Raw genomic sequence first — 14,460 nt, 5'->3', positions numbered from 1 at the left:
CTTTTTCCCCTTTTTTTTTTTTTTTCCCTTTCCCTTTTTGGTGTGTGGTGTGATTGTAAGTAACGCTTGCCTTAAGAATCTCATTATTTGAACACGGAGCCATATTTCCTCTGAGAATTCTGGAGTAGCTTTGAGCCGGGGCTGTTCATTTCTCAAGTAATCATGCTGGCGTGATGGAGAGAGAAAATGGCAGCTGTTCGCAGCTCAGGCCTTCAATTTTCTTCAGAGTCCAGTCACTCAAGTGTGTAATTACACGGGGGTGCCGGGGAGGCGTTAGGCCTTGTCAAAGAGCTGGTTTGAGGCTTTGCTCGCTGCCTTTGCCAATCAGTGCAGGCAAAAGCCAGTGCAGCGCCAGCTACCTGCTTTATTTTGTTGTTGTCATCCTGATTATTTCTTGCTAAAATGGGACTGAAACTTTTTGTCTAGTTTTTCACCTCCACACAAGCCACATCTTGGAGGCAGAGCCTTGCTATGTCTTCACGTTGGCCGGCACAATGTCCGTCTGAGGGAACGAGGGGTGTGCTGGGAGATAGCAAACGCAGAGAAACGTCAAAGAGTTTTACTTTTTCCTTCCTGTGTAGTCATTCTTCCCACCGCTGTCAGTTATTTCTACTCAAGTAAAGGCCACCATCCCAGTTTGCTAGAACTTAAAACATACTGGAGAGATCGTGCTGCACGTGGTGGACGAACAGCCGGGTAGCTAACCGGTGATCCAAGCGCCATTTGTATGGCCTCTGCCAGCGCGGTGCCCGAGGCCTTGCAAAAGGGCATCTGCCCTCACACAAACTTCTCGAACCCAGTGGGTAACGGGGGCTCAGGAGGGGCAATGTGCCTTTGGTCACAGTGTCATCTGTGGCACAGCTAGGGATTACTGTCTGCCGAGTTACAGGTCACGCCGTTAACCAAAAGACCGTCATTCCTCTTTCTTCCGACTCACATTATTCTTCATGTCTGAGGGACCCCGTGGCATATTTGGTGTAATCATGGTGAAGGCTGTGGCATTTTATGGGTTGCCAGGCTATTTATGTGGGATGGTTTAAGTTTGTCCTCCAAGGGCAAACATCATGTCAAAATACCTTGATGCTTATGTTGCTGTTATTGATGTATCCCTAGGAATCCATTATTAACAAGGGGCTCTGAGGATGGTTTTAGTAATAGTGTTATGCTGCCATCATTCACCTTTTTTAGCTAGCAGGCGTTTAAGGCAGGATGGGAGCTACTTCATCCTTCATATATTTGTTGAAATATAGTGTGATTTGAAGTTGTATGTTCGTTTTATGTACTTAACTGACTGTTGTATGCACATCCTAGTCTTAACTGGACAGAATCGCTTGTGGCATGGCAGATGTCCTGTGTCCTATCGGACTTGTGTTACCTTGTGCAGTAACATTACAACACTCAGGAATTTGTATTTCAAATATGACGAAGGCAGTTCTTGAATTATTCGCTGTCAATTCACACAGTGACCTGGAGTGGATAAATTCACAGAACTGTCTTTGGGAACAATCATTGTAATGTTTGCCGGCCCAAGACTCAGTAGGGCACAACAATTTCATAAGAGTTAGTAGCTTAGATTTTTTAATAAGAGTGTTTTGACTGTGGTCTCTCTCCCTGAGAGATGTATCCCATCATTCCTACAGATGGCATCATGCTTTAGTGGGGTCGGAGAGAAAGGGGTCAAGAGAGATGTGGGGGAAAAGCTACTTAGCTTTGGAATCTCATGTAGTATGAGCTGTTATTTGTTAGTCAGTCTATGGGACTTGTAGTATTTGTTTTTTGTCTTTTACTGTATTTTCCCTGGCAGTTAGTTTGATAAACTAACCTACTGCACAGAGGTTTCCCTTTTTCGCCCCTTCTATTCCTTGGATCTTCAAAGAGCCTTTTCTGGACTGTACGTGTTTAAAATCTCTTAAAACTTTAAGGCACCGACTCTCTTTCCTGTTGCATATCCCTGTTTCATCTCACATTCTCCTCCTATGATTCATTTACCAAGAGAAAAGCTGTTAAGTGCTGTATAGAAAGAAACACATTAGAGGCTCCTAGAGGGTTTCCAGCTTCGGGAGTGGGAGGGAAGAGGCTCACAAGACAGTGTGAGTAGTTGAAGACTGTGGGATTATTTGTGGGAATTGAAACAATTTCTGGAAGAAAGTGTGCGTAAGAGTGCACCTCCTCTGTTCAGAAAACAAAACAGATTAAAGTCTTTACTGTTGGCATTTTTTTGAATGGCTGAATCCAAAAGAGTTTTGAAACAGCATTAACACTGAAAATGATGCTGTTCAGTTTTATCAGCCAATTTAGACAGTAAAGTAAGCTAGTGAGCTTCCTCAGAACCAGGATTCTTTGATTGGAAGAAATACTACGGAGTCAGTCCTGGTTTCCTGTGGCAGGAAACACGTAATTTATGGTTTTAGTTAGCTTTGCTTAGCCTTGTTAGAGGAACGACAGGATTTTTTTTTCTGGTGTTGATGAAGCTGTACAAAGCATGTGGTTGGTTTGTGGGTGTGAAGTTGTGGGATTTTTTTGGTTTTGAGGTGTTTTTTTAAGTGGACTTCAGGAGGTTCTCCCGGCAGTTAAACTCTTTCTGTTTGGTCACCTCTGACAGTGAAAGTTTGCTAATCTTTGCATGCTACATAAGGCATTTTGCTATAATTAAATGCTCTTTGAATTTTGCATTGCCGCTAGGGGACAATTTTCATACAAAGCTGATATTGGGTAATGAGAATATGTTTTACTTGAGTCTCTTTGACAAGTCAGTATTTCTCCTGTGTTTGGATGCCAAAACACATGCTACAAATAAGAAAATGGGTGATGGTGCCAGTGCCTTCTTTCCTCTCTAGCTTTATTTATATGTGTCAAATTATTGAAAGCCTAATACTTGTACCCTTGTCAGCACAGAATTACAGAATAATTTAGATAGGGACCTCTAGAGGTGATCTGCTCCAGCCCCTGAGTGCATGTGTGTATGTATTTCAGGTTTAAACTCCTTTGTAGGAGGATGGAAGATGGTCTTCCTCTGTTGTAAACATTTTCAGTTCTCTTTATTTTTAGGACCAGCTATGTGGCCGTGACCCCACCTTGACAGATGAGCTGATTAATATTCTGACAGAGCTGACCCAGCTCAGCAAGACAACCAACGCTAAAGTGGCCCTGCGAGCACGCCAGGTAAGGGAGCGTGTTTAGCAATCCAAGCTGATCCCTGCTAGAGACAGACTGTGCCGTTGCTGATCAGATCAATAGGGACTGCTCCCACTTGGAGCTCGCTCTTTTGGAAAGTCTATCTCTCTTGATGTTTATTTTGATTACTATGCAAATGTGAAGAGTAGATTACTGTGAGCAGCGCTTTAACAATGAAGCTAATTAACCAATGATTAACCATTGTGACAGTCTAACAAAGATTGCAGTGGATTCCCAATCACTGTAAAATTTGAAGTTAAGATTACATTCCTTTGTCCCTGCTCCTCCAAGAAGTTTTGTCTGGCTTAAATAAGAGTTAATTAAGAGTAGCCTATGTGGTTTATGTGATAGAGGAAGTCAAAATACATGGTCACTGTAGTTCCTTCTGGCTTTATAATCTGTGAACCTGACAAGAACAGGCTGCCTGGAACGTGCAGGCAGCTGTACAGTAAACAGCCAGGACATGCTATCCGGGTTCATCAGCTACCTTACAATTGCGAATCAGTGTGTGCAGAGAACAGGGAGAGAAATTTACACAAGAACCAGATGTTCTTTGCAACTACTGAGGAATTATTGCAAAGAATTACGTTGGTCTTTTGCAGGGTTTCTTCTAGCTTTTGAGTTGCGTTTTGTCAATTTCTTTTTAACCTGAAAATAATTGGAAAAACTCTTGATACTGTCAGTTCCAAGAGTCTAGTACAGATAATAATTTGAATGCCAGATATCTACCTGGATATTATTGTGAGCTTCCTCTTTAGCAGTTAGTCTGTAGCCAGGAAGGAGTGAGAGGGCATAATCGTTTCATGGTAATGCTAACCCTGTAGTCTGATCACTCCTTTCACTCCACAGTCCCTATCTCCATTCTAAAAGTCCTAAGTAGGAAAGCTGACACTTTGGGGATCTCTCCTTTTATTTCAGAGCTTGACTGTTGAAAATGAATAGGGTGTTTGAAGCTGCTCAGTGACCTTATGTTTACTTCAGGATTGTATTTGTGTCCTTGAACCATTCAGTTATTGAACATCTCAGCAGCATGCAGGGGATGGTGCTGCAGTCCCTGTGTATGTCTTTATGTTGCTCTTTCACTTCATTTTCCCCTGCAAGCTGCTTCCCCTTCCTATCTTCGTATCCTTCATGTTGGGCATTTAATACCTGGCACCAGTGTCTCTTGCTTCCTCTGCTTGGAAGCTGTGAAAGGCGGTCTCTGTTGCTGGCCTCCCCACAGCTGCTGCCTGCCAGATCTGCTTTCCAATTAACAGCCGGTCAGGCAATCCCCAGGACTAGCAGCTCTGCAGTGCTAAATCACATGCACTGATGGAACTTGATTGAAGCTGTTCCTTTTCTCCATGGGGAATTGCCAATAATACAAACCGAGCAGATACACAAATGAGGCTGGGGAGGGGAGAGAGTTTGCAGCATCACCCAGGTGCCACAGAATTCACAGGAGAAACCAGCTGCCTCTTCTGGGATGGAGCAGACTATTGCTGCCTTGGAGGTAACAGCCTCCTGCTGATGGCCCAGCATAGCTCCTTTCACTGACACCCCTTGTGTTTGCTGTTTACCAGGTTCTCATTGCTTCCCATTTGCCATCCTACGAGCTGCGTCACAACCAGGTGGAGTCCATCTTCCTGTCTGCTATTGACATGTATGGACACCAGTTCTGCATTGAGAACCTGCAGGTATCTACCAAACTTCTCTCCTTGTTTCCTTGCTTTTTTCTCATTGATCTTAATGTTTCTGTATTAAATCTCACTTACAGTCCCAAGGTCCATGTGGCTTTGAATTGTATTGTTCTGGTTTCTAGCTTCCCCCTCATTTTTGTTTTCATTCTTACGCTGATACCAGAATGACCTCATCACACTACAACTTCCTCAAGGGAGGCAGCAGAGGTGGAGGTGCTGATCTCCTCTTTCTGGTGACCAGTGATAGGACATGAGGAAATGGAGTGAAGCTGTGTCAGGGAAAGTTCAGACTGGACATTAGGAAAAAGTTTTTGACCAAGAGGGTGGTTAGTCACTGGAACAGGCTCCCCAGGGAAGTGGTCATGGCACCAAGCCTGTCAGAGTTCAAAGAGCATCTGGACAATGGTCTTAGTCATATGGTTTAGTTTTAGGTAGTCCTGTGAGGAGCGGGGAGTTGGACTCTGATCCTTATGAGTCCCTTCCAATTTGAGTTATTCTATAATTCTATTATTTAATATAAAAAGGTCATAATCCTTGATGAACAACAGAAAAAGCATGGAAATCAGAACTAGTCAGGCTTGATTTGGGGTTTTTGCTTTTTTACCTGATCCTGTTTGCAAGACAGGCAGTTCTCTTTTAAAACCCTGCTTAATGTGATCTCTTCTAGAAACTCATTTTGTCTGAGACATCCATCTTTGATGTGCTACCCAACTTTTTCTACCACAGTAACCAGGTGGTAAGAATGGCAGCTTTGGAGGTAAGTCTATTCCTTCTGAAAAAATAAATATTTTTAATTTTTCTGTTTTTTCTGTTTGGGTTTTTTTGTTGTTGTTGTTTTGAGCACTGTTACCTTGCAAGATTAAGAGAGCTGTAGGTGGTGTGGAATCTGGCATACTTGGAGTCTGGCATTTAGCAGCATTAATATCCATAACTGACTGAAATTTCAGATTCAAGATATCTTCTTTGCTTGAAGAAGACTTAGGTGGTTGAAAGGATTGGAAGTGAAGATGCTGTCAGAGAATGTGGTCAGCCTACCCTGTGTGCCTTGTGCTGATGGTTGTATCCTGCCAGACTGGCCTTCCTCAAAGAATAACTTTAAATCTAGTTGAATTAGAGTTCTATGTAGATATTCATTTGGAGGTATCTGTTTGGTTTTCAATATTTTTTTAAATCTCTGGGCTATTATTTGTCTTCTTTCTCTCTTTCTGCTTCCTTAGCACAGTTAAGCTGATTGAGCTTCTCTCTAACCAGGTGTACGTTCGAAGGGCATATATTGCCTATGAGTTAAACAGCGTCCAGCATCGCCAGCTGAAGGATAACACTTGTGTGGTGGAGTTCCAGTTCATGCTACCTACCTCCCATCCGAACAGGTCAGATCACGTGTTCAGGTGCCTTTGGAATTGGTGGTTTATGAGGGGCTACATCCTATTTTGGCAAAGAAAGCTTACAATAGAATTAGTGGAGAAAGGGAGAGTCCCAGTGCCTCAAATAAGCACAAATTATTTAAGATAAACCCCTACATAACCCAGTTCCTTCTCCTAAGTTATTTAAAACCTCAGGAGCTGTGGGTAGTAGGTTCTACAGTTTGGATTCATGTAAATATGATACAGTTTTCCTGTATTTTCTGATTTTTAAGTTCAGCTTGTGTAGTAACTTTCCTGTAGGACTTTAGTCCTGGCTGAATCCAGAGCCTTCCAATTCCAGACAGAATAATCAATTACTCAGAATTTTAATAAAGGTCAGTCTCTGTCCCCTTCCTGCAGTGCTCCCCTGCCAGCCCTTTCTAACAGTTTGTGATTGGCTCTACTTTCAAACCTGGCTTTACTGGATAAGGTGAAATCTTTTCTAGCATGTGTTTTTTTGACTGAGACCAAGATGCATGTATGAATGTATTTTATATAGAAATGCTAGAGTTGACATACTTTGGTTTTCAGTCAGTATTTTTCAGAATGTATTTCTCATGACTGCAACCGAAAGCATCAACTATTCGCTGCCCTATCTTCTAGAAGGGTCGCATCCCCTAGCGTGTGCTAAGATCATTTTAAAAAAACCAAACCCAAACAAACTGGGTTATCAGAACTTCTTCAGCATCTGCCAGGTTAGTCAGTTCCCATGTTTTTTCATTTGCAACAGGAAGTCAGGAGGGTATTTTAGACGATATTTTATTTTTGTCCCAGGCAGTGGAGAGCGTGCTGGAGCCAAGAGGCGCAGTGAGTCTTCGTGGCCGCCGGGTGCCACTGTTGATCTGTGCTGGTTTGGCAGTATGGTACCAGTGCTATTTTTCTCCTTTGTTTCCAAACATCTTTTTCCTTATTTTATTTTTGGTGGGGCTGGGCAACGGGGTCCAGTCTCGCTTCATTGAGAATCCATCAGTACATTTTATGAAATGGTTTTCAGAATCTGGTTTGCTAGAAACGAATGACTGTCCTCAACAAGCAGCACAAAACACTCACGGTACAAATGGGACATGCATTTGGTCTCATCTGTTTCCTACATTTCTAGAATATTTGTAAATAATTGCATACTATTTTTAGTACCCCTTTATAATACTCTCTGCCCACCCCCCATTCTTTCTCCATTTCTTCTCTTTGCTGGTCTCAGTTATCTCTGTTGCTTGGGGGTTGTTTGGCCTGCCCACGCTGACCACTGCTCTATTACTGTGCGCAAGCTTAATTGGACAAGGTCAGATGGAAGAGGAGAACTGTTACCTGCTTGGGGAACAGCTTCTTTGTCCTGAAATCTCCTCTCTGCTTTATGGTGAATTTGCTGGGGCAATGTTCTGAAGCTCAGTTCTGCTTCTCAACCATCGGCGCTACTGATGGTTGACTGAAAATGCATCGCTGTCCTTGTGCAGAGGCAAGCAGGCTTGGGGACAAATTCACTGCTTGCATAGGCAGGTTCAGTTCCTTTTGAGTTGCACCTCTGTCTGTTAGTGATGAATTTGGTTCCTCTTGCTTGATGCAGCTTCTTGCAGTGTATACCTACTTGTGCAGCTGTTGTGTGGCTGGGTGCTGAAGCACAGCTGGTAGCAGGATGCCTAGGGTCTTAAATTAGCAGTAAGTGTGTAGATTTAAGCTAGCTGTAAAGGCAGACCTTATGTTAAGCCCAAGACACTGAAATCTCAAAACTTTGACATTGTCTTGCTTAAGTCTTCTTTGTTGTTTTTGACCATGTTCTACGTCCATCATACGTTTTTTTGTATCTTCTGTAGCATGAACTTTTAGAGTGAAAAGCTAAAAATGCATTCCAAGGACAAACCTGAAAGCCAAAATATCCCAGCTGACCAAGCAAAATGTCCCTTGAGGCTCTGCTGGGTTGGGTCCTGGTGAACCAGGTGTAGATACCAGAGAGCCCTTAAGAGACCATTCTCTTTCAGAGCTGGTGTTAGTTGTATGATGCCACATATTTTTCAGCACTTCATCAGATATTTTTAAGCCCTGGTCCCTTTTGTGTCTGATTTCTGTGAACATTTAAGGGCCTGAATTTTACTGGAGCAAATATTCATGTAGAGAAAATTGCAAACTGATAATGGTTGCTATATTTAAATTCTTTCTTATTGGTATTTAACTCCAGTATGTCTTTACTTAATTGTAACAGAAACAATCACAGTCATTACTTCTCATCTGACTCATCACAGCTAGGCACTCAGACTTTGTATTTTTGGCCACTAAATTATTGCTATCAACTACCCATAGGAAAGCTTTACATGGAAGCAGAGAGGAAGGAAAAACTGTTAAATCTGCTAACAAAGTCATAGAAATGCAACCTGCTCCTGGTGGGTTTTGTGGGCAGAAACTGTTTTGGGAATTATTTGTTTAAATTAATAGAAAACATCCTGTTGTAAGAATCCCCACTGATCCCGATTGCAAGGGTAAGACATAGGGAGAAAAACTGCTTATAATTGAAACCATAGAGGGCTTTATAGATCAAAACCAGCATTCCTTATTACCCGGTGCAAGGCAGATGAGGGTACGGTGTAACCATCTGGTGCCTTTTGCAGTAAATGGAGTTTGCAAGCCCTCTCCAAGTAGAGGGCGTTGCAGTAATCCAATCTGGAGGAAGCGATACAAGGGTATCTACGGGATGCTGATCACTACATGCTGCAGCAGGATACTGCAAACAAATGCTTATGTGCAGAGCCCCTTGCATTAGGATAACCTGCCTCTTTCAGTCATCTAGAGTCCTGGTGAGAAAAGATGTGAGGAAGAAATGAGCCCTGTTCTGAGCTGTTCTTTGCTTCCCTCTTGTTCAGACTGCCCTGCTGAGATGGGAAGCTGGTGGAATATTGACTGGTGTTTAGAGAGTTCAGCTTCCTTTGTGAGAATGGCAAGCCAGGTGACAGACACTGAAAGGCCTTTCTTAGGTGTTCAGCACATGAAACAGTGCTTGCCTAATCTTAGCTTAAAATCTTCTGTTCAAAGAAACATTGTGTGTCCAGTATAGGGAGAGGGAATTATAGTGCTTTTTCAACAGGAGAAGTTTTTTTTTTCTAATAATCCCCCTCTCCTCTCCTGCTTTCAAACAGCCTTTCTTATGTCTGAAGCTGTAAGGTTTAAATTAAACTGGGACATTGTCTGCTGTAGCCAGCTTTTGGAGCCTGCTGCAGAATCGTGCTGCTGCACTGCTCCTCCTAAAGCATCCCCTTTTCTCCAGCTCACTGCATTCCCCCAACCAGGTTGTTCAGCTGCTCTCTTGATCTTTCCTTCCCCAGTAGCAGATGCGCTGGAGGATCAGAAGGGAAGGACTCAGAGGTAAATGTGTTCCCACAAAACAGATCCCTCTGTTTTCCTCAGAGGTGAGGTAAATAAATGTGTTCCCTCTGTCAGATGCTAAGACAATTGCTGACACGGGTGACTTAGAGATGCTGGATGTATCTTTATTTGGGGGTATGGCAGTGATACCACAGGGCTCTTCCTTCTGAGTATGTTGAGCCCCAAAGGAAATGGAAGTGTAACCAGCCTGTTTTGCTCACTCTGATGCCTTAGCCACTCCTTCCCAATCCATCTGTGCCTTGAGCCCGCGCCTTCCTTTTTTCCCATGTGCCACCCCTAACTGCCACACTTGGCCTTCAGACGTCCTGAGGAATCTTGAGTCAGGATGTACCGTTGGAAGGTGGAAGTGAAGGAAGGTGTTAGCACTGCAGATTAAGACTTCAAGTTTTGATAGTTGGATTAATTAGCTTTAAAGCAAGTTTCACTTTTGAAACTTGATAAACAAGATGTCTGACACCACCTAACCCCAATTGCATTTGGAATTGGGAATGCACACAACTCGGCAAACATGGACATACGGGCAAATGCCTTACTTCGACTTGTCTAGGTTGAATTCATTCTTGGGACTGCATCCTGCTGTCCGTGATGCTTCCAAGGGTGGAGTTCGGGTCTAGTCATTAGCTGCTTTGTATTTCCAAGGGTATCAGTATAAATGTCTCAACTATCTTGTGCTTGTTTCTGCCCAGTATCTCCTCTTCCTGTCCTTGTGGATGTTTGTTGACACCCTACTTGGACTTTGATGTTGCTGATTTCAAGGCTTAAGAGTGGTGCATGATCTCTCCTTTGCTGTCTCTTGATGTTTTATCATCTATGGAATATTTTGTTTGTTCTTTTTTGTCAGCCTCTTCCTTAGATTACAGGTAGAAACTATTTTGAAGGCTGAAAGCCAAATTAAATAATGCTGTTTCCAAACAGTGCTTTTTACGGAAGAATAAGAAACCAAAACTCGCTTACACGTAGAGCAGTGTTTGTAGGTTTCTTCCTACTATCATTTTACAACGATATACTCATAAGATTTGAATTTCTGGCAAAATGGAAGCGTTTTCTGTGGACTAAAGTAGTTGCTAAAACAGCCTCTTGCATCAGTCTTTGGATTGCCAGTATTGAATCAGCTGTGCTGCTTTGGACTCTTAACCGTACGAGCCTGGAGACGTGAGCGTATAACTCGTAGTGTATCATTAGGTAGCCTGAGGTCCCCCTCCTTGTTGCGAGAGACTGGCTGATATCTGGAGGGAGGAGGGGAAAATGATTCCAGGACACCTGTAAATCCCTGCAGTTTCGTGCTGAGGGTTTGATGTTAATTAGACAGCAGGCAGCAGTAATGTGTTGCAGTTCCCTTGGCTTGCCTGTTTCAGAAAGGGCAAAATCTTCCAACTGAGCAAAGAAGGGGCTGTTGAAGGGGCAGCAAACTGAATGGAACGATGATAATTTTATGCAAATTGGACTTCAGTAGCAGATTCAGCTTGGCTGAATCACAGAGGGAGCAGAAGAATAAGGAAAGAAAGAGGGAGAGGAAAAACCCAATCAAAATGTATGGTTTGAGGCATGTTTCACAGCCTTCTGTTTAGATTCTTCTACAGAAATGAAGAAACATAAGAGGAATGCCACTGGTCACAGCCAGTGGAATTGCTCTTTCTCCTGTGGTACTGCTGTTAATAACTACAAGTGGGTTATTCAGCCGACCTCTGCTGATTCCGCTTTGCTGCCTGATTTCAAAAGCTTTGCCCTGCGCTGGCACTCAATCACAGCTTGATATAACTAGTGGCGCTTTGCATGCACTGCCATCATTTTCATAGGGGAGTGCTCTTGTTTCTAAAAAAAAAAAAAAGAATGGGAGGGGCAAAGGGAAACAAGTTCAGATTCAACCAGGAGGTGCAGGGGTGAGCTAAGGGGATTTTTGTCTGCTTGAGCAGAAGGAGTAATTGTAGCAGTAGAGCTTGCATTGGTATGGAGCAGATTCCTAGGGAGATCAGCTTCCCTGGTCAAGAAGGGCCTTTTTAAAAGTTCAAAAGAGATGGGGAGAAGGGCTGGGGCTGGTGTGGTGAGGTTTCTGATCCTGTGATCAGCTACGTGGAGTTGGCTGTGGAGAACGCTGTCGGCGTGCGCTCCATCAGCTGTGCCTTTATTCGGCTCCCAGAACTGTGGTGCTGCTCGTTGGCACTGGTGTTGCCACAAGGCTGAGTAGGCTGGCTTGCAGCTGGTGTTTTATTTGTCAGAGCTGCAGAGGTGTAGCTCAGTGGACTGTAGTGCCTTTTCACAAGGCCTGATGGTACTGCAAATGTCAAACCTTTACCTCTTAGTGCGATTCAGTGACAAGTGACAAGTGACAATGCAGCTCCTGTTAGGAAAAGCCCTCCACAGCTATGATGATCTGTAGATATAAAGCCAGCCCCATAGTGTGCAGCTTGAAGACTATTTCTCCATTCTTTTCTGACATCTCCAGCCACTGGGTCTTCTGTTTTCCTCATTGCGATTCTTGCCATAGTCTCTTCAGCTCCATACTGAGTGGCTGGAGAACAGTTCCTGGAGCAAGGCAACAGGGTGCTCTTTTTGAGATGGAAAGGAACATTTGTTATGCTGGGTTTTTTTCTGTATGTTTTCTGAAAGCATTCCAGGGACTGCTACACAAGCATATCAGGTGTAGGAACTGCCAGTCCTCTCCAGACTGTTTCTTTCAACTGAAGTAGATCCCATGCAGCTTTCCCACCATTTGCCAAGCTGAAAAAATAGTCTCAACCCCCTGAGGCCTCATGGCCCTTTTGGTCCTAACCACAGGCTCTACAGCACAATGTCATTCTCCACTGTCTCCAAATGAAATTAAATACTTGTGTTATTTACCATTGAACAGATATGTCTCTAGGCCATTTTGTGCTTTCTCCTGTATGGCTTAAGGAGGTCATGGGAACTTTTCGTGCCTCTACCAGTAATGCACCAAACGTACAACCTTGTAGTGAATATGACTGTGCTGTGACAAAACCAGTTTGAGAACAGGACCAGGTGCAATCAGTGTATTTAGCAGTGTGACCATGGAAACACGCTGGTTATTAAGTACCAAAAAGTCATGCCCAGTAACCTGGGGTCTTGTCTATGGTCAAGGATGTTAAGAAAGTCTGTGGTTTGATCTCCTACAGGTTTCTGCAGGGAAGGGGAGGGTGAATGTCCAGTTACATGCTCCCTGAAGCTTTGCTTTCAATCTTCTCATGTTTGCTAATCTCTTTGCACAAGCCTCACGTGTGCATGTAACTTTTTTTTCAATTTAATCTTTACTGTTTTGAATGTCAGATCACAGCAATTTTTATGTCTTGCATGGAGCAGTATGCCACCTTATGCTTTTGTGAATGTAGCTAGCATGGGCCAGTCTGTGCTGTTCTTATGCTGGTTTGAAAATGTGCCCCTCAACTCCCTTCTACCTTAGGTGCATCACTAAGCCCCAGTCTGCATGCAAATATGTGAAGAGTTGGGCTGATGTTGTAAAAGGAACTGTAAAATTTTCCTAAAATTAGCCTTAAGTTCTGCTTGTTCTTTTTTGGTATTCAAGGCCTTGAATGCTGAAAATGCAAAGTATTACGTGGTGTTTATGTGTGTGTTTGCTTTATTACTGCATTGTTGTGGGAGCCAGGGCGTGGGCTGCTGCTTAGTGTAGAGGTTTGGCAATGAGGACTTGCCTTGTTTTCCTGAACCTGTTGCAATCTTCCTGGGTGATGCGGTCACTTTTTGCATCTGTGCTGTTTGCCCTTCTGTCAGGGAGTGCAAACTCCCCCCTCTGGTCTTGCTTGTAAAGCTCACTTGGTGTATGCAAAGGGCTCGAAGTGGGTATGATAAAAGATGCTATAGAAATGCAGGGTACCTTGCAAATACAATGTGTTTTCCTGGGGTATATTATTTGCATGTTATATGCATGGTCTGTGCTCATTCCCATGGCAGCCGTGGCAAGCGAAGTCAGGTGGTGGGTGCCTTCTCAGGGTCAATGAAATTGAATTCTGCCTGATACCTGATGGTTGACAAATTTTGGTTTAGTAAATTGTAAACGTGTTGCTGGTCTGTGTATCAGCTTGATGATAGTTCTTTATTATGGCTTTCACTAACCAATCTGTAACTAACTGTGGTTGTTTGATTACAGAGGGAACATCCCCACGCTAAACAGGTATGGTACTTGTCATCTTTTAAAATTTGAAAAGACAGACTAGAAAGAAGTAGCCTAATACTTATTGTTTTAACATGTTTTGTTTTAGTGCCCTTATCTTTACTTGGGAAGCTCTCAAACATAACTCCTCTTTTTCCTTGCCTTTTCCTCTCCCTTTGTCTAAAACATGTTTTCAGCTTTTCTTTACCCTTTAAAAAGCTTTGCATGCAGCAATCTTTAAAATTAAATTTGCCAGGTGACTCAGCTCATCTGCAGTATGGTACACAGCAAACTTCTAGCAGAATGCTGTTTCTAGGGTCTCTTTTTTGGAACTGGATTCCCAGCTGTTGACCCTCTGGTAGGGTGTCACAGTTAAACAGGCAGTTATTCCTAGCCAATAGCATACCTGTTGCTACTCTGGTTTCTTGCAACTAGCTTAGAATTTGTCGAGGCTGTTCCACCTCCCTCACACCATAGATGAATCTACATCTCAAACAGCTGACAGCATGTTTTGTTGTGTTTTGGACGCTAATTTTTCCTCCCATGTCTCAGTTGAAAAGTATTTCTTGTTTTAAATAATACATGAAAAATGTCTGCTGTCTTTTCGTTTAGTTACTGTTCTGTGGTATTTTTTGTATTAGTTGTAAGAAATGTACACCAAGGCATGTCCTGTAAAATTTTTTTCTTTCAAAACGTGAATACCTATTATTTA

At 43.0% G+C, this 14,460-nt stretch overlaps 1 protein-coding gene across 2 annotated transcripts in view; it reads left to right on the top strand.

The window, feature by feature from the left end:
• Positions 1 to 14,460, top strand: part of ACACA (acetyl-CoA carboxylase alpha) — a 111,361-nt gene that overhangs the window by 16,563 nt on the left and 80,338 nt on the right. Inside the window, exons 16-20 of one of the 2 annotated variants that reach the window (XM_075032987.1) lie at positions 3,049 to 3,162; positions 4,737 to 4,850; positions 5,521 to 5,610; positions 6,105 to 6,223; positions 13,746 to 13,769. In XM_075032987.1, the coding sequence (XP_074889088.1) occupies positions 3,049 to 3,162; positions 4,737 to 4,850; positions 5,521 to 5,610; positions 6,105 to 6,223; positions 13,746 to 13,769 (461 nt within the window). The remainder of the gene's footprint in view (positions 1 to 3,048; positions 3,163 to 4,736; positions 4,851 to 5,520; positions 5,611 to 6,104; positions 6,224 to 13,745; positions 13,770 to 14,460) is intronic. The other variant, XM_075032988.1, reaches the window with a different exon arrangement.

This window comes from Buteo buteo, chromosome 7 (assembly GCF_964188355.1).
Source record: "Buteo buteo chromosome 7, bButBut1.hap1.1, whole genome shotgun sequence".
Lineage (NCBI taxonomy): Eukaryota > Metazoa > Chordata > Aves > Accipitriformes > Accipitridae > Buteo > Buteo buteo.
This window is presented reverse-complemented; position numbering and strand designations above follow the sequence as displayed.